Here is a 19,315-nt window from a genome sequence, read left to right as displayed (position 1 = left end):
AAATTCAAAGCCATGCTCAGCAAAAGTGAGTTGCTAAGCAACTCAGTGAGACCATGTCTCTTAAAAAAAAAAAAAAAAGATAGGGCTGGAAATGTGGCTCAGTGCCCCTGAGTTCAATCCCCAGTACCCCCCCAAAAGTCCTCACATACTAAAGTACTAGTTCAGAGGTAGTATAGAAATTTACTAAACACCAGCTACAATACTGGTGAGAGCTATGGATACCCCCAAACACATATATTATTAACCTCTGGATCTGTTTTATGTAACCACCACCTCCTCCTCCTCTTCTTCTTCTTTTATTTTTTTTTGGCTTACATTTTTTAATTGGGTGACATTCTTTTTTTTTTTTTTTTTTTAACTACCTCCTTCGTAATCTCTCTGCTCAGCTTTCCTTCCACCTCCACTTCTGCCCCTGGTACTTAAGTGTCCATTAGGACCAAACTTTGTGGAGAGAGTAAACAAGAGACACACACCAGCAGGGTCTGGAAGGCTCTTTAATAGCAAGCGTATGGTAATTACATCGTTGGATGAGATCCTCCCTCCAGGGAAGGGAGGAGGGAGCAGATGCGGACAGGGTGCAGGAGAGATTTTTTTCCACTGTTCGAGGCATCTAACAAAGGGCAACGGTTTTTGGCAACCCATTTCACAGTTTTGTAATTTACAAGAGATTTCTTTCAAAGGAAACGTGAAGGCAAAGAAAGTACACACACCCTACAGGAAACACGTCTTGCCTAAAAAAAAAACCCAAAAAAACCAAAACCAACAAAAACAATTGTTCCTTGCTTCTGCTTCTCCTGTCGATGGCTAAAGGTGCTCTCATACACCAACTGGGACTGACAGGCAGATGGGTTCCAATTTGCCTGGCATTGAAGGTTTACTTCCTCCTCTACAAAGCTGACGCTTGTACAGAGTACTCTGCGACTTGATGCTTGTATCAGAAAGTACCTGGTAAAGAAATGAATCTTGAGAAACAATAACAAAACGGAAGAAAAAACCAGGGGAAGATAGTTTACCAAGAGCAGACTGTCAGCTTCCTCTCTAGTACTAAACAACTTGAGTACAGTTCCAATTCAGTATTGATTTTTGTGTGGCCTGGTACACACCATGAACTGCTTGTGCCTATTCAGCCTTCTGGTGCTGTAAACGGGGTTTCGAACATGAAATGCTGACAGTACACTGCCACGGACACCCTGGGCTACTGGCATTCCGTCAAGTGTTAGAATTATTCCATATAAAACCTAAAAGACCTCAGCTTCTCATGTCATACCTGTTATAATAAAACCAAGAAAACTGGGTCTTTATGAAAGAAGATTATTTTTTAATGCAAAAAAAAAAAAAAAGTTAGGCTTCTCTGAAGATGAAGCAACCGACAGGCAGTGACATCTCTTTGGAGTCAGTGCTCACTGGGATTTTCATTGTGCTCTCTCTGCAACCCTGAAGCAGGTGAAGCAGATGGTTGTGCCCGACAAGGGCCTCTGGCAGCCCTGGTGAGACCCAAGTTGGGTTCCTGTTTTACCTGCCTGTGATGATAGCTGCTCTTAGATCTGTCAGCACTCTTGGAAGACAGGCTTCTCTGGCCGGCAGCTGGTTTTAGTAAGGGAAGGAATGTCACCAGATGTGCAGAACACCTAATGCATCTTTTGGCCTAGGGACCGGGGGTGCAGGGACATTTTTAAAATCACAAAGCCATCACCAGCACAAGGCCTTTCCTCTCAGTCCTCTCCGCAGTCAATTCTCTGAAGCTAGGAGGCCCCTAGAGTCAGCCAGGAAAACAGTTTTCCTGCACCTCATGGGGTAACTGTCAAGGGTGCCCCCCCAACTCAAGACACCTGACTTAGACACCTAACTCCTTCATTGTGCCTATTCCTCTCCTCCCACCCCAAATGAAGTCCTGTGGATTCCTACGTGCCTCTCGCTGTGCGAAGCCAGATTTGTTCATACTAGTTTCTCAGCTCATGAATTTAAACATGCCCAGCAGGTTCCTAAAATACCAACTGCACCGATGCTCTGGGATCACAGCTCCCCTAGGACCATCCACTTTGTGCTCTTATGAAACTGGAACAGTATTCAGAGACGCATATTGTGCTAGAGAACAGTTTCCGTTTATACGTGAACAATGACAGTTGCTATTAGAGAAGTTTTCTCTTAAGTACACTGGGAGCCCAATTCTGGCACCAGGACATAAGGACAATCTCCCAACATAACAGACTTTTTGTGTTCTGCTCGTGGAAGAACAATGTACCATGTGCTGCTGTGGGCCTGGGGGACACGGGTGGACACCTCGGTGCACTGAACCCATGGTGGTGCCAGGCACTGCGTGGGGCTTCACCCTCCCTGGGCCTGCAGTCCCTGCAGTTCCCTGAAGCCTGCTCCACGCATCAGACAGAGGAAAGCAACCAAGCAGCCAGAAAAAACGTCTCCATGTTTCACTCAAACCCAGGATCAACGTTTGGTGTGTTATCACAGGCATGATTTCCAGATTTCACTGCTGGCCACAGGGATCAACAAGCAATCAGCACATCCCCCACATTCATCCCCCCCCCACACACACACTTTACTTTCTCTCTCCTGAATGACAGGGTAAAAGTCAAAGGACTCTTTCACTGTCTTTCAATTGTTCTACATGCAAATCTCCCCTCTCAGTTAAGCTAAATGCATACCACTTCCAAAGCCTCCAATGTTGGGACACTAAGAAGCTATGCCCTCCACAGGCAGCATATGTACAGCTGAGACAAGCACATCTTCTGGGGCTTCCCTGTGCCCTCTCCTAGGAGAAACAGGATTTCATCAGCCACACAGGCTGGGGCCCATCCCAGGCTCCAGAAGTTTGGACACTCACAAATCAACACTTTCTAAAGCAGTCCACGGGGCCAGCATTCTAAGGACAGTATCTTTGGCAAGATTCCAAACACATTTCTTTTTGTGTCTCTAAGTGTCCTTGATGGTTGCTCCTACATACACACAGTTGGTTAAGCAGGTAAAGAAGGCCAGTCTTAAAAGCTGGAAGAGCAAATACCCCTGTTCCAGAGACTAGCCAAATAACTCATCAAGATCCCACAGTCAATAGCAGAGGCAAGCCAGATGTGGTAGTGCACACCTGTAATTCCAGCAACTGGGGAGGCTGAGGCAGGAGGATCTCAAGTTTGAGACCACCTCAGCCATTTAGAAAGGCCCTAAGCAACTTAAAATAAAAAATAAAAAAGGCTGAGGATGTGGCTCAGTGGGGATAGCCCGTGGATTAAATCGCTGGTACCAAAAAAAAAAAAAAAAAAGGCAGAGTCAAGGCTAGAACCTAGGTGTCTTTCCTCACCCCAGCACACAGCTGTACCTCCTAGTGAGTGTCTATGAAAGGTCCCACACCTGTTGCACCACAGAATCAATTCCCTAACACGGGCTGCCCAATCTAACTGACTGGCAGGTGCCAACGAGAGTATCCATGTGTGGGCTGGAGGGAATGTTTGAGTAAGCACACCAGAGCACTGCAGGGATGTGCACACCATCAGAGAAGGAAGTTTTAGAGGAAACAATTGGATCTGCTTAAAGCCTTTGGGGTTTTACCATGAAATAAGTCACACAGTGATCTCTCCCCAACCACTGAGGCAGAACAGAGACCAGAATTCTCAGTGAGTGGCTGACCATTTCAGCTCAATTTTTATAAACAGAACATGAACATGGTGATACCAAAATGTGTCTGGTTCAAGTCTAAACATTTTTTTTGATAAGATATATTCTATAGTAACAACCATTCCATTCCCAAGCATATGTAAATTTAGATGTAAAGCCCTCTGTGTGTAAATTCCAGTTTACCTTAGAACTGGAGATACCAAACCTGGGCACTCTCTGCAGATGTCAGCTCATGATGACCTCTGTTCAGGGCAGAGCCAGTGGGCACGGGGCAGGGCTGCTGAGGCAGGACACACCCCAATGGATGAATCGCTGAGTCTGCTTTTGCTAATAGGTTACTCTAGGGAAATTGATCTGACTTGAAATTAACCTTTAATGTGCTTTCCCAAGAAAAGAATAAAACATGGATCACTGGAGCACGGATGGAGACCACCGTGTTATTTACCAATGACAGAAAAGTACAGCACACTATTAGACCACGAGTAGCCAAGCTCCTCACAGCACCACTTAATTAAACAGAAAATGCTAAGACGATCAGGTTCACACCAACATGCCTGGAAGATGTACAAGACTCCCATGAGTTCTGTGGCCTCTGCTACTGATTTTTTTAATTCAAAATACTGACAACCTAACGGGCACATGTGTGCATGTTTGGAACATTCCCAGCCCAGATGCTAGAGGAAGTCAAGTGCTGTAAAAGAGGCATTCATTCCACATCCTATGTGATTAGAACCAGAGATGATGCCCGAGGTCCAAGAAAATGAGTATGTCAAATAGTTCCAACCTGGCATTACAGAGATGTCCCCAGTAAGCATTTGTTGGCTAAATGAAGACAGCAGTTGTTTCTGTGAGTTGTCTGAGTATCTTGATCATTAAATATGCCCCCTTTAACCAAGCCACCCAATCATCAAGTTGCCTATTTTCATGTTACTTTAAAAGTTCACTACTATTAGGTTCCTTAAAGTACTTGTTATAATTTTAAACAAATTAAAGAACGGGAGCCTTTTCTTGACTATTTTTTTTAAGAATAAAAGATTAAGAAAGTAAAGGATTCCGTTATACTTTTTTAAAAAATTTTTATCCTGGTTTATTTTCCTACTAAATTTATATATGGATCTATGGCTTCAAAGTTTAAGTGGCACTTACTTGGATTCTGGGCGTTTTCTTGATTTAACAAGTGGCCATCTCATTAGAAAGACAGAAGGTAAATGTCTCATTTCATATATGGGATGGTTTATAAAATGCTTAAAGAAATTGTTAGTTTTAGTCTTTCACCCCTTTATATTTTCCACTATTAGACTAAAAAGTGGCTTTGGAATTAGCATTTTTAAAACAACTGAACAAGCAAGTAACATTTATAACTAACCAGGAACCAGCTGCTATGTACCAGGTAACCAGCTCAGTGATGGCGAAACACTCCAGGCTTCTCTGCCTCTCTTACCCTCTTAATCCAAAGCTAAGTGATCATCCTTTTCTGCCCTTGTATTTGCACTTGTGCAGTTTAATGACTAGATATTTAAACTCATGCTTTATAAGCAAAACCTTTCACTTACGGACACTTAAAAGGTACATAAAAGTGCAGACTGCATTGCTTCTCTGCCATGCTGTTCCTCAGCCAGGTCACCTGCGAGGACTCAAAACACATCCTTAATACATTCAGAGTTCTCTACATTCCAGTCAGCGAACGTTAATTCTCCAACATAAACTCAAGAGAGAATAGGCAGCCACAAAAGACTCTAAATTCAAAGTGGCAAAGGCTACCAAGACAACTCCATAGAAACCCCACTGAAGCGGGACTGAAATTCAGGTCACTTCTGAGCAAAGCTCATCACAGATATTGTGTGGTCATTAAAAAGGTAATTCATTTTAATTTGGATGCTGGGAGCCAGACGTCCTGTTTTGAAGTGCTAATGCTAACCCAGGAGCACAGGACCCCACCTAGGGTACAGCGGGCTCACTCTCCTTCTCCAGAAGGTGCCCTTGGAGGTTTACTGCTGACTGACCCCCATTTGGGGGTGGTCCGCTTCTGGTTCCTCCTCCTCCACATCTGCACTGTACTCTTCAAATGCATCATCATCTGCATCCGGAAGCCCCAGTAACTACAGGGAGAGAAGGAGAGAGAAGCAGCTGTGAGCACCAAATGGACCACAGGCAGGAAGACAAGCAAAGGCATCACATCCCATTAAACAGCACCTCAAAGGACTCAACAGAGAAGCTACAATTTGCTCTCCAAGACTCAACTACTCCTACCGCTGATTTTTACTTTGCTTTTTGCAGTACTGAACATTGAACCCAGGGGCACTCTACCACTGAGCTACATCCCCAATCCTTTTTTTTTTTTTTTTTTAGTACCAGGGATTGAACTCAGAAGCACTCAATCACTGAGCCACATCCCCAGCCCTATTTTTGTATTTTATTTAGAGACAGGGTCTCATTGAGTTGCTTAGCGTCTCACTTTTGCTGAGGCTGGCTTTGAACTTGCAATCCTCTTGCTCAGCCTCCCAAGCCTAGAATTACAGGCAAGCACCACTGTGCCCAGCTCCCCAGCCCTTTTCACTGTTTATTTTTGAGGCAGGGTCTCACTTAGTTACCCAAGCTAGGCTTCAACTTGCAATCCTCCTGCCTAAACCTCCTGAGTAGCTGGGATTACAGGTGTGCACCCTGCCCCGCCCACTACCACTGTTTTTATAATTTACTGGAAGAGAATGTTAATCCTTTATGATTAGTGTCTCAAAGGCTCAGTTTTTCTGGGCAGCCTGTAGAGTCCCTTTTTTTAAGTATCAAACATGCTAGGCAAACATGCAAAATGAATTCTTAAAAAATCATTTTATGTGCATATATAAATATACCACAGGGAAGCTCACCTTTATGCAAAGTAAAAATAACCAATCAAATGTAAATAAATAGAAGAGTGAAAGGAAGTCTAGTAGAGGAAGGAGAATGGGGGAGGGCAGGGAAAAGGGGGATCATGAACTGAAGTTGAATTCCATGCATGTATGAATCTGTCAGGATGAACCCAATTACTATGCACACCCATAAAGCTCTAATTTAAAAAGTGCTTTTTTTGTCAGGGGAGGTGGCACATGCCTATAATCCCAGTGGCTCAGGATGCTGAGGCAGGAGGATTGCAAGTTCAAAGCCAGCCTCAGCAACTTAGCAAGGCGCTAAGCAACTCAGCAAGACCCTGTCCCTAAATAAAATACAAAATAGGGCTGGGAATGTGGCTCAGTAGTTAAGTGCCCTTGAATTGAATCCTCGATATAAAAAAAAAATGCTTTTTGAGCTGTAAAAAAAAAGCATACTGTATATCTATGCAGGAACATAAAATCTGTGTGCACATGCATATATCTGTGAGGTTAGTGATAGCATATGATGAACAGCACTGACATTCCATCAAGACATGAAAAACTCTGTCTCCTATTCTATTTTCTCCCCCCAAACACATGCTATTATGAATAACGATTCATAAAAATGTTGAGACAACTAAAATGTTCATCAGCAAAAGAGTTAAATAAATTATGGTGTGTCAGTAAGATGAACTCTTAACATATCCACTTAAAATGGTGTTTTTGAATTATTTAATGATATAAAAATTGGTACTTAAGTGTAAAATTGGTAAAATTGCACGTTCATTATGAGACAGTTTTCTAAAAAATTATACATAGATGCATTAAAAAGACTTCAATAAAATATATCTAAATGTTGAAATTTTTTGGTTAGTTTATGGGATGATGGATATTTTTTTCCCTTTTTCATCTTTTTATATTTCCCAAACACTCTAAGGATGATCAGGAACATTCAGAGTGAATTCATGATAAACATTTTTGAAAGGCACAGTCAGGTCTTTGGTTGGAAACAGTGCCATTTGCCAGGTCTGGTTAGTATGAATCCAAAGCTCTTGTGCCAGAAGGAAGTCTTGACCTTCAGGGATCCTGAGTTTATCGGTGACAACGTGGCAGTGAGTGACCAAAAGACTTTTTGATATAGTGGCCTAGGGACTGATCACTTTCAAGCCACATCACCAAGTTGCCCTAATGGCTCAAACACGAACAGAATTAAGACACAAAAAAATCACAGGGCATGGTAGCGCATGCCTGTAATCCCAGCAGCTCAGGAGCCTAAAACAGGAGAATGGTGAGTTCAAAGCCAGCCTCAGCAACAGAGACACTAAGCAACTCAGTGAGACCCTGTCTCTAAATAAAATACAAAATATGACTGGGGATGTGGCTCTGTGGTTGAGTGCCTCCGAGTTCAATCCCTGATTAAAAAATAAAAAACCAACAAAAAAAAGTCAGCGTCAGCGTTATCATTCTGTTTAGTCTGTATTGCCTGTCTACTGTCCTGCCACCTTCTCCCCAACTTCCTCCTAATTGCTCAAATGGGGAAAGAGTGAAAGTAGAGGTCCAATCGAAATAATGCCTGTGCTCTGAAGTTCTAGAACTGCAACTCTCACAGATCCCACAGTGCCCTATAGACATACTCAGGACAAAATCATCTATGAGGCATTATTGGTCATACTATGTACATGGCCTGCTAAGGTAGACATAGACCACTGTAGACACATACTGTCCCCTTGGGCATGTACTACAGCTGTCTCAGAGCAACATGGTCACCTTGGAGGAGAAGGGCAGGAAGGGTGGGTCTCAATTTGTCTGGACAGGGTGTGCTAATCTCGGATGTGAATGGGAGAAAAGAGAAGCCCCCTTTTTCTTACTACTGTCTCACTTCTAGGTTTTAGTGGATGGAATAAAACAGTTGCCTCCAAAGAGAGAAAAGACGGCTGGTCACAATGAACACAGATGACCACTGTGTGCCAATGAAGTGGCCAAGTTTTATTTGAAGAGCTGCTTGATGATACAGCAAAGTGGAAGTGTCAGAGTGGTCACATCCCTAATAGCTGGTAAATACCTTGTTGCCATGACCAGGAATTCCCGAGTCACCTAAACACCAATTGAAGATGCAGAAATTCAAAATAAATTAACTGTTCACTTCACTGAAGGGATGCCAGTAAATGAGAAATGGACAACGGGATCCTCTCACTTAACAGATGTGACTGATAAGAGCTTCCTGGAGTCCTGGGTTCAGAATTCTGAGACTCAGGGGGAAAGATTAAGGTCAGTTAGCAATGACTGTCATGGATAAGGAGGGTGCAGCTGAGCCTCCTTGTCCCAAATAGACATGCCATCCACCATTCTTCTTGCTAGGAACCAGGTGATACATATTGATCCAAGCTGAAGAGCACTTAACACTCTCCGGCTCATCAGTTTAGCATGCCTTGTTGAAGAGGACCCAGCAGGCCAAGCATGAAGCCAGCTCTCTCCCCCTCCTCTTTCTAGCTCCCTACCTTAACCTTCAAAGCACACAGTCACAGGTCCTAGAGCACCAGCCACAAGGGAAGCCCTCCACTTTAGCAGGAAGTGTTTTGATTGTTCTTGGAAGAACTGCTCACCCCTTACATTTTGCAGGGGTTGAAGAAGAGAAGCCCATTCTTGATGGCTTTCTGGGTTGTTCAGGCACTTAGTGCAGGGGCTGCAGATCCACTGAGAGGCTGGGAGGGAAAAAGACACTGGATCTGGAGTCCTGAAGCCAGGGCTCTATTTGGTGGGGACATCTGCGCCACAGCATCCTCCTCTGTGAATTGAATCATGAATCATGACGCCTGCTCTAGCTCACAGAGGAACAAATGATGGAGCTCAAAGACATGCAGGTGCGGTGGTCTGCAAACAGTCCAGCGTCATGGAAACACCCAGCCAGATTCTCCTGCTTCCCTTATGCTGGGCACAGTCAGCTCAGTTATTCAGGGAGTTCCTGCTGCCTCAGTAGACTGCTCCAGCCAGGCTTCTCCGCCTCTTTCCTGCTGTGCTGCTTTCTAGACCCCCCTGCTGTGAATCAGCACTCTAGGAAGTAAAAAGTGGTGAACCTCAATCTGTCAGCCTTTTTGGTTTGATTCCAGGCTTGCATTCAGCATTCCACTGAAGGAGGGGATGTCTCATACTTCAATAATGGTGAATATTAACTCACTGTCTGCTAGATATGGTCTTGAGCAGCTTTACATATGCTGATTCCTTTGGTCCTCATAATAATCCTGTGGGGAGGTGCTATTGTCCTGAGGAGGTGCTATTATTATCCCCCTTTACAGGTAAGACCTGGAGAGGCTAAGTAACCTGCCAAACTCACCTGGTAATAGCAAAGCCAGGATCTAAACCCAGGTGATCTGACTACAGACATTCCACACCTAATCATCAGGCTACCCTGGAGATGCTTGTCAATGCTGTGCCTAATAGCTAGATGTTTTAGTGTTTTCTACTGAGAAATACATGTTTTTAAAATATGCAATGCCAGGCTGGGATGTGGCTCAGGTGTAGAGTACTTGCCTACCATGCATGAGGTCTTGGTTTCAATCTAGATGGGCAAAATATTCAAGCTGGGGCTAGGGTATGGCATAATGGTAGAACACTTGCCACAGCATATGAGAGGCCCTAGGTTTGATATCCAGCACCACAAAATAATAAAAAATAAAAAGAAGAGAAAATGTGCAATGCTGATGTCTACATTTATGTATACCTATGCACAGTCTAAAATACCACAATGAGAATTTGCCTAGAATTCCGAGAATATCATGCAGATATAATAATCTAGCATTCTCATCTGTCTCATTACCATCTATGGAAGCCAAATCTAAATTTAACTCCTGGATCCAAATCTTTCACAGCCAAGAAGAGCCAGATATGGTGGTGCACACCTGTAATCCCAGCAACCCAAGAGACTGAGGCAGGAGGATCACAAGTTCAAAGCCAGCCTCAGCAACTTAAGTGAGGCCCTAAGCAACTTAGTAGGACCCTGTCTCAAAATAAAAAATATAAAGGGCTGGGAATGTGCCTCCCTGGTTTACCACCCCACCCCACCCCCCTGCATAAAAAGACTGGGAACACAGTTCAGTGGTAAAGTGCCTCTGAGTTCAATCCCCAGTACAGAAGGAAGAGGAGAAAGAGAGGAGGAAGGGGAGGAGGAGAAGTAGCAGCAATTTTAGAGTCAGGAGTACACCCTGGTGGGTCCTTCCTTTTATTGTGCCCATGCCTTCTGGAAAAGGAGACAGGTGAAAAAAGCTGAAGTGCTGGTATATTTACATTATTCCTGACAGTTATAATCACACATCTCCCCCCCCCCTTTTTTTTTTCTCAGTAAGCTGGGAAATAACAAATTTCTGCTCCTTCTGGCAGGAACTACGGCATTTCCAGAGCCCTGCTGCCCACAGGCTCCCTGGGAGCAACCTCCCATCCCACAGGACCGCAGGCCCACCCATCCTAGCAGGCTGTGTGTGAAAGGGATGCTGCCAATGCTGAGAATTAAAGTCCTAAGACCAGAAAACCAGTCACCTGTGGGTCTGACGAGAGGGCCTCAGGACAATGATATAATCTATCTGACACCACATTCAGCTGACATTTGGCATCACTCTGAAGGGGGCACTCTTTGTACTCAGTGGCTAGAGTCTTTATCAGTGGGAAGGCGGTGCCTCTGCCTTGGACAGCAGTCTATCAGTGAGGCCTCTGGTGCATACATTAGGTGCCCTGGGCCTTCAGAGTTCCCTTATGCTGCTTCCAGAGGCTCCCCTCAGCATTTCTTGAACCTTACTGTGTAGGTAATGCACCAAGAAATCTGCCTAAAATGCAGTGGGTCTCAGGTGGGACCTAATTCTGCATTTTGAAGAAGCTCCCAGGTGATGGAGATACTTCTAGTCCAGTAGCTACTCTGAGTAGTGAGATGCTGAAGCATTTGAGTAACCTGACCCCATTGATCTTAGTGATCCATGATGTTTGGTACCATCGTGATTCCAAGAAACCCATGACTGAATCCTGATCGTTTTTTTTTTGTTTTGTTTTGTTTTTGTTTTTGGTACTGAGGATTGAACCCAGAGGCACTTAACCACTGAGCCACACCCTAGCCCTTTTTTATACTCTATTTAGAGATAGGGTCTTGCTGAGTTGCGGAGGCTGGCTTTGAACTTGCAATCCTCCTGCCTCAGACTCCTAGGCTGCTGTATTACATACATACACCACCACGCCCCGTTCAGTCTCCTTGATACCAGGAAAAAAAGAGATAGGCAGCAAGACAGGATGTAGGAGCCAAATAGGCAAAAGAGGTAGATGTCTCTTACTTCTAGGGGCCATTTTCCTTTTAAAAAAACAACTAGGGTTTGAATGTTTCCAACATGAGCAGAAAACAAAAGCCATGATAAAATTAAATTTACCAACACTCAATACTGTTTCTTCAAACCCATTAAGTGTACAGAATCTTTTCTCATGGGACTTTGGGACCCACTGGGGCAGCTCCACCAGGTGGCTTCCTTTTCTTCTCCAGGCTGTTGTTCAGACAACAGGAGCAGAAAAAAGAATTAAACTATTCTGGGCCACAAAAAAATTTCTGTTGGGAACCATCCCTGAGTCGTCAGTCATTAGTGGCCAAGTGAAAATATCAATCTTCCTCATGTCAGTGAGCTGGAATTAGGGTATTTTTTTCTGACAGAAGCATCTTTGTTTTTTGAGAGAAGAAACAGAGTCACACTGTGACCTCGGGCAAAAAGACCTGGGTCACTTGGAGGGAGAAACCAAAGGCACCACAGGATCTGATGCCAGGGGGGACCGTCAGAGCAGCATCAACCAGAGCAGCACACTGTACTGCAACAGCCACAGGCTCCAGGGGACCCTGACGCCCACAGGGCAGAAAGGGACGGAAGACAACCCTCTAGGAAAGGGCAGTCCCTTGCTACAAATTGGCAAGGATTTGCAAGGGCAAAGATGAGATTGAGTTATGCAGTAAAATTGGAAATAGTAGGCTATCGCTTCTCTCATTTATTCAGAGTCAGTCTGTCAATCATCACAAAATAAAAAGATACAAAAACATTGAGAAAAAAAATGAATGGCACAATCACCATTATTGAGATCCATAATCACTGTTTCATTATCTAGCTCAATCACATGACGGCAGCTACTGTCATCTGAGGGTCACGTAATGCAGGGCTCCAAGAATGGACTTGCAATTTGCCAGTTATTGGTGGAGTTTTTGAAGCCATTTATGGGGAATAGTGCCTGCCATGGGATGGCAACAACTCCTGCATGTCACTGTCATTTCCATCCATGTACCACTGGGATATGATGGGCCAGTGGAAGAGAAAATGAATCACACCTCTGAGCCCCTGGAGTGGAATAGGATGTGGGCCACTCTGGGAGGGAAGATGGTCAGCTGAATCCAGTGAGCATTCCCTAACACCAGACATGAGGAAGAAACTGAAACCAACCTCAGCAGGGTGGCTGGACTATGACAGTCCTTTGTGTCCTCAGTCTGATTTCCTAACTCCCCACTGATCCACAAGACAGTGAAACAGGCACTGTCCCCATTTTAAAGATGGGAAACTAAAGTTGAGCAATCTCCAGGAGGCCACACAGCATGGGAGCAGGGTAGGGTAACTGATCCCACTCCCCAACCTGGGGACATTGCTAAGGACTTGAGTTGAGGCAGCCAAGATGGGCTCTTCCTGGACCTTCTCCTTGGCTAGACAGCATCCTGCTCTGAGCATGTCTACAGTGGAACCTTCTCATGAAACCACTTCCTGGCCCTGTGTGCCTCCACTGGCCCCAACTCTGACGTTCCTAGCACTTGTAACACATCGCAAGAAAACAGCTTTTAAAACGTATAATGTATAAAAAAGTATAAAGCATCCATGCATCTTTCCTGTAGCCTTAGCACCCAAAGCAGTGAGCCACATGGACTAGCTACTCAGAGTGTTTATTTCGCCCAAAATCAGATAAATTTTGTCTTACTTTTAAAAATCCCTTGCCCTAACCAGATGCTTCTGTCAAGCTTGTGATGAAATTAATTGGCAAATTGTTTTCTTTCTCTACCAAAAACCTAAGCCTCCCACCAAAGTTTTCAGTAAGTCCTGATCACCTCTCACAGTATTTTGCCTCGTGTCTTCACCTCATCCACATCAATTATAACATTTATTTAGTGCTTATCACGTATGATGCTCTATAAAACTACCCCAGCAAAATGGTTCTGTTTAATCTTCCCAGAATCCCTAAGGTAACTATTATCAGTAGCTTCCTTGGTTTATAAATGAAAAACTGAGAAACAGAAGAAAATATAAGTAACTAGTCTAAAGATGCCCAGTCAACAAGTGTTCCAGGATTCAAACCCAAGTGGCTTGAGCCGGGTGTGATGGCACATGCCTATAATCCCAGTGGTTCAGGAGACTGAGGCAGGAGGATCATGAGTTCAAAGCCAGCCTCAGCAACTTAGTGAGGCCCTAAGCAACTCAGTGAGACCCTCTCTCTAAATAAAATACAAAAAAGGGTTGGGATGTGGCTCAGTGGTTGAGTGCCCCTGGGTTCAGTCCCTCATAGCAAAAACAACAAACAAACTAAAATAAACCCAAGTGGCCTCTCCACAGAGCTTGACTTCATCACTGTAGGATCCTGATCCCACATAACTGGGCTAAAAAACCACAAACAACACCCTATGTAGTATCTGCTCACAAAAAATCCTCTTAGAAATATTTCCCCTAAAGAACCCACAGAGTAGAATAAACTTGTCCAGTGTAGCATCTAGAAGCATGCCTGGGCCAAAATCAATGCCCTACCCTGTACCACAGGGTTTCCCTCTGTTTATGTAGCTGTCTCTCCTAGCCAGCACCCTGAGGGCAAGAACTGGCCATTTTGTGCCCTGCCCTGCACCCTTCCCAGCAGGACTTTGCAAGGCAGATTGATACATTCTGTTGAAAATGTGATGAAGTAGAAGAAAAACAAGGAGTAAGATGGCTAAAAAGAAAAAAATATATATATTTTTTTCTTTCTTTTAAAAATCCAACAACAGCTTTCTTGAGAGAGGAGGAACTCTGTGACATTGATTGTTTCAGCATGGGGAAGGCAAAGCAGAGGAGGGGCACAGGTGTATAGACCCTGAAGTGTGGATGTTATCATACACAGTGCTCCAGGTGGCATGGCCTTGGCAGGGTGTTCCTCAGCACTCAGCTCTTATGCCCATGGACACAGGGTGCCCAAGGTCAAGTGAATGTGCCTGGCAGGGGTCCCAACAGGCAGCTGAGGACTGTCGACCATCAGGTATTTCTCTCTCTGCAGAGACTGCACAGGGCAGGAGGATCATGAGTTCAAAACCTAGAGATGGGGTGACCATGGGAAGACAGGGATTTGAAGGCCTGGATCAGCTGTTCTAAGATGCAGGTGAAGAAATTCCTGCTGGGGATACTCCACTGCAAAGCGGCAGCAGCCACTGCGTGAGCTGATTCAATCACTACAAAGTTCCAGGGAAATGATGCACTGGTCTCACTGCTCCATAGCCCTGTAGCCCTGGGGTAGGTGCTTCTTCACCAAGTACTTTCAACTCTGGCCACAGCAGCAAAGCCTCCTGTCTGCCTGCTAAACCCAAATCTCCCTTTTCATTGAACAAACATAAGCAGCACCTCTAGGAAGAAGTGCACTACTCAGTGGAGAGAGAGAGGGCCCAAGTTTCCCCACTCATCTCCACAGTCCTTTACTGGGGCTGGCAACACTCTTTTTCATCCAATCTGGTGCACATTCTACCTGGGAGACATCACAGCCCAAAGGCACACAAACTACCCTTCCCCATCCTGCAAAGAAGCCTCTCACTGGCCTTTCCAGGAGGAGCAAAGACCAGCCAAGGCAGTTCCCTAAGCGTAACCTTTCCTAATGGAAGAGGCTCTTTGCCAGCTCAAGGCCTCTCCACCTGGGGAGTGATACCCCTGCTCACAATGTAAAGCTCCACATTGTTAATGGAACCTGGAAGCCCAGTATCATGGAACTGGATCTGTCTCCATGATACACACAGCTCAAACCAAAAAAAAAAAAAAATACTCATCCAATCTGACTGCTTTCAGCTACACATCTGGATTTTTTGGACTGCAGAATTTTCCTCCATTCACATATGACTGCCAGAATGCAGCCAGACTTAGAAAAGAAAAACAACAAAACAAATTCTGGCTGGCGCTTACTTCTCCAGGTCAGTCAGTTCCACAGCTGCTTTGCTCTCCAGCATAGAGGACATCCGTGTAAAGAAAACTGGTGGCAGGCTAATGAACAAACACCCCAAAGAAAATCAGCTGCAGAGTGGACACTCCTTGTTAATAGGCATTTTGTTCCAGTTGAGATTTGGAGGATTTTTATTTTTTCCTCCTGTACTGGAGATTGAACCTAGGTGCTCTACCACTAAGCTATAACTCCAGTCTTTTTTATTTTTTATTTTGAGACAGCGTTTTGCTGAGTTTCCTAGGCTGGCTTCAAACTTCATGATCCTCCTGTCCCAACCTCTTGAATAGCTGAAATTACAGACTGTACCACTGCACATGGTGAGGAATTGATTTTTTAAAAAATTTTGCCTAACTTGATATATCTACTTGGATGTCCAGTAGGTATTTCAAACATCTATATGTCCAAAAGTGAGCTCTAACAGGATCACACCCCATCTTTTCCTCCTACAGCCCGCCCCATCTCAATGACTATGCGGGTCCCTTCAGTGCTCAGGCAAGAAACTCGGGCGTCATCCTGGTCTCTCTTTTTCTCACATCCCACTTCCAATTCACCAGCAAGTCTAGCTGGATCTGTTTTCAAGGCGTCCCCAGAATCCGAGCTCTCTACTCCACCTCTGTGTGGTGCCACATCAGGTCTGCCTGGAAGACATGACCAGCCTCCCTGTGGGTCCCTTCTTTCTCCTCTGACAGCTTAATCTCAACAGTCCTTAAAGGAGCCTCTCAAAATCTGAAGTCAGATCACATCCCCCTTCTTCTTGAACCCCTCCAATGGCTCCCAACATCCTTGGGCAGCTGCAAGGTCCTGTGTTCCCTGGACTCACCTCACTCTGTCCCGTCTCCCCTCCCCTTCGGCCAGGCTGGTGATTCCTGTCCCTGAAACACAGGTGCTTACCACCCAAGGCCTGCGGATTTGCTGCTTTCTCTACCTGTGCTGCTATTCCCCTGGATTTCCTCATGGCTCTCTCCTGACTTAGCTTTTACTCCAGTGTTACCCTCTCAGTGAAGATTTCCTTGTTCCCCCTCATCAAACACCTCAGGATTCCTAACACTTCTTAGCCCCATCCATGATTTCTTTCTTTCCTTCCTGGCACCTATTACTGACACATTATATATAAACTTGTTCGTCTTGTCCTCCCAGTCCAGAGCGCGAGCTCTGTGAGATCCAAGATGTTCACTCACTCTGTCCAAGTGCTGGGACCAGAGCAGTACGTGGTGCCAAGTGAAGTCGGATCACATCCCCTTCTCAAGAAATGTTTATTGGGTGACTGAAAGCAGGAAAGACCAGTACTTTTAACCCAAACACCCATTTTGAATGAGCCAAACTGGCTTACAAAATTAACAAACAAAAAATGAGCTGATTGGATGAATGATACAAACCAGAGAATGTGACCAAAGCCACTGAAATTCCACTCCTTACAGTGGTGGCCTAAGTGATGGGCCCCAGCTGTTCCATTGAGAACAAGTAAAATATGAAAAAAAATCATATTTAATATGGAAAACATGCTCTAGAGAGATATGCCTGACACAAAGAGCTGCTTTTGTCCTGTAGGCTTCTGCTGACCTGGAAGAAGCAGCTAGAAACTTTACTCTACTCTCAGCTTATTCTAGGAGATGGTGGACCGAAGTCAAAGCCTAGAGTCTTCCAAAAAAACAGACATGATGCCCTGATCCCACCCAAGCAGAGACCTGAGCTAGGAATGAGGATGAGCTAGGAGAGACAGTCCTGCAGGCTGACTGTTCTCACCTGGGGCACTCACAGAACTACAAGCCTCAAACTGTCAAAAGTGGTCTCAGACTGACAGGGCCCTGAGTCCTGAAGGAGCTAACAAAACTCTTTCTGGAGGAAGGTAATGTCATCTTAAGCCACAATTTACTCCTATATATAAACTTTTTTTTTCTTTTTGGTATCAAGGATTAAATCCAGGGGTGCCATCCCCAGCCCTTTTTTATATTTTATTTAGAGACAGGGTCTCACTGAGTTGCATAGCGCCTCACTTTTGCTAAGGCTGGCTCTGAACTTGCGATCCTCCTGCCTCAGCCTCCAAGCCACTGGGATTACAGGTGTGCACCACCATGCCTGACCTACATAAACTTTCAAATATACAAAATGGCACACAGAGATGATCCAACACACAGAGAAACAAGACACCAAGGAGTAGGAACAGGCAGCAAAAGGGGAAAAAAGAAAGAAAGATGCCAAACAGACTTAGAAATAAATCTCGAGACACTGGAATGTTAGACACAGGCTATTATGCAACCAAGCTACTGTGTTCAAAGAACTAAAAGCCAGAAATTACAGTGGAGAAGCAGATCATATTAAAAACAATTCAAAAAATAGAAATTCGACAGCAAATACCATTGAATATGTAGAATGTTTACAGCAGGCAGGGAATTGAACTTGGGGGGGAACATCATGACGTTCGTCATCTGACCTAAACTTCCAATAAAGACAGGGAAATAGGGAATGTTCAAAGCGGGGCTAAACACTCATTTTACATGTTTATCTGCTGGCAGGAAAACAGCCTGTCAGCAGCCACAGAAGGATGGATTCCGAAATCCCAAGAGAGGGAGGGGAAAAGCAAGCTCTGCACAAGAGACTTGGTAAAAAGGGAAAGGAATAGAACCAGGATCCAATTTCATCCCCATCTGCACCCACAAACATGGAAGTATAACATTTATATGCTTTCTGGCAAACCCTCAGTACAGACCCCACCATTTAAACAAAACCTCCCAACTGCTTCCAGGCTTGTGGGTTTGAGGTCTACTGGCCGAGAATAGGAACACTCCACTGTCTCACATAGAATCTGTCTGCTCTCCTCCCTATCAGGGATTCTCAACTCAAGTGATGCTAGAAATAACCATCACCCCTGCAACAAGCAGCTGTGTCACATCCCGTCCCCTCCCCCTCCCCCACAGCCTCCCCACACTGGCTGCTATCTTTATGCCACAGGACAGACAAGAGAAAAACAATTAGTCAGCCCGGGTTTTGCCCACTTTCCCCACCACCCATATTATTCAAAACACAATGACTGCAGAAAACAAGCTAGCTTTAGAGGCCAAGCAGGCACCTACAGGTCTGAAAGACTTGAAGACTTTTTCCAAGACTTCATGGAGTGTCTTCTTGCCACAGGAGGAGATGTAATCCTGCGCTAGCTGCAAGAAAGGCAGGCAGTCCTCGCTCTCGCTCCACACGTGCTGCGTGCCCCCATGAGGGCAAGGAGAAAACAAAGACACACAGGTCATTATCCTCGGGGTGAATCACAGACTGCCATGCAGATTTTTTTTTTTTTTTTAATTACATGAACCTGAAGACGGCTCTAGCGCACAGTGAAATCCATGTTCATTCAGGATTTGTTTGCCTGGAAGGGGGTCAGAAAATCTCTAATCCACAGAAGCCCCAAGCTCTGGTTCCTGCTCTCACCTGCTCTGTTCCCCATCTGCTCACAGGTAGCAAAGAGGTCAGGGGGGTGGACATTCCTCACTTGTGATTTCCACAGCTCACCTGCTCTAGCAGGCTAAGGGTGGTTTTAAGACGGTAGGGAGAAGCCAGAGCCTTTGCCTTCAAACTCCTTAACTTTGCCTTCAGCTATGGCTGAAGGATTAATTAAGCATAGCTCATAATCCGAACTT

The 19,315-nt window shown here is 44.8% G+C and overlaps 1 protein-coding gene across 1 annotated transcript; it reads right to left on the bottom strand.

Moving 5' to 3' along the window:
- Nucleotides 1-476: 476 nt before the first annotated feature.
- Mturn (maturin, neural progenitor differentiation regulator homolog) lies at nt 477-18,943 on the bottom strand. Its single transcript, XM_015490185.1, has 2 exons — nt 18,758-18,943; nt 477-5,723 (listed from the first exon to the last, which is right to left on the bottom strand). The coding sequence occupies exons 1-2, from the start codon at nt 18,926-18,928 to the stop codon at nt 5,613-5,615; spliced, it is 282 nt and encodes a 93-aa protein (XP_015345671.1). The 5' UTR covers nt 18,929-18,943; the 3' UTR covers nt 477-5,612.
- Nucleotides 18,944-19,315: the final 372 nt, after the last annotated feature.

The sequence above is a fragment of the Marmota marmota genome, unplaced genomic scaffold (assembly GCF_001458135.2).
Source record: "Marmota marmota marmota unplaced genomic scaffold, marMar, whole genome shotgun sequence".
In the NCBI taxonomy this organism is placed as follows: Eukaryota; Metazoa; Chordata; class Mammalia; order Rodentia; family Sciuridae; genus Marmota; species Marmota marmota.
Note: the sequence above shows the minus strand (reverse complement) of the source record. Positions and strands in the feature narration are given on the sequence as shown.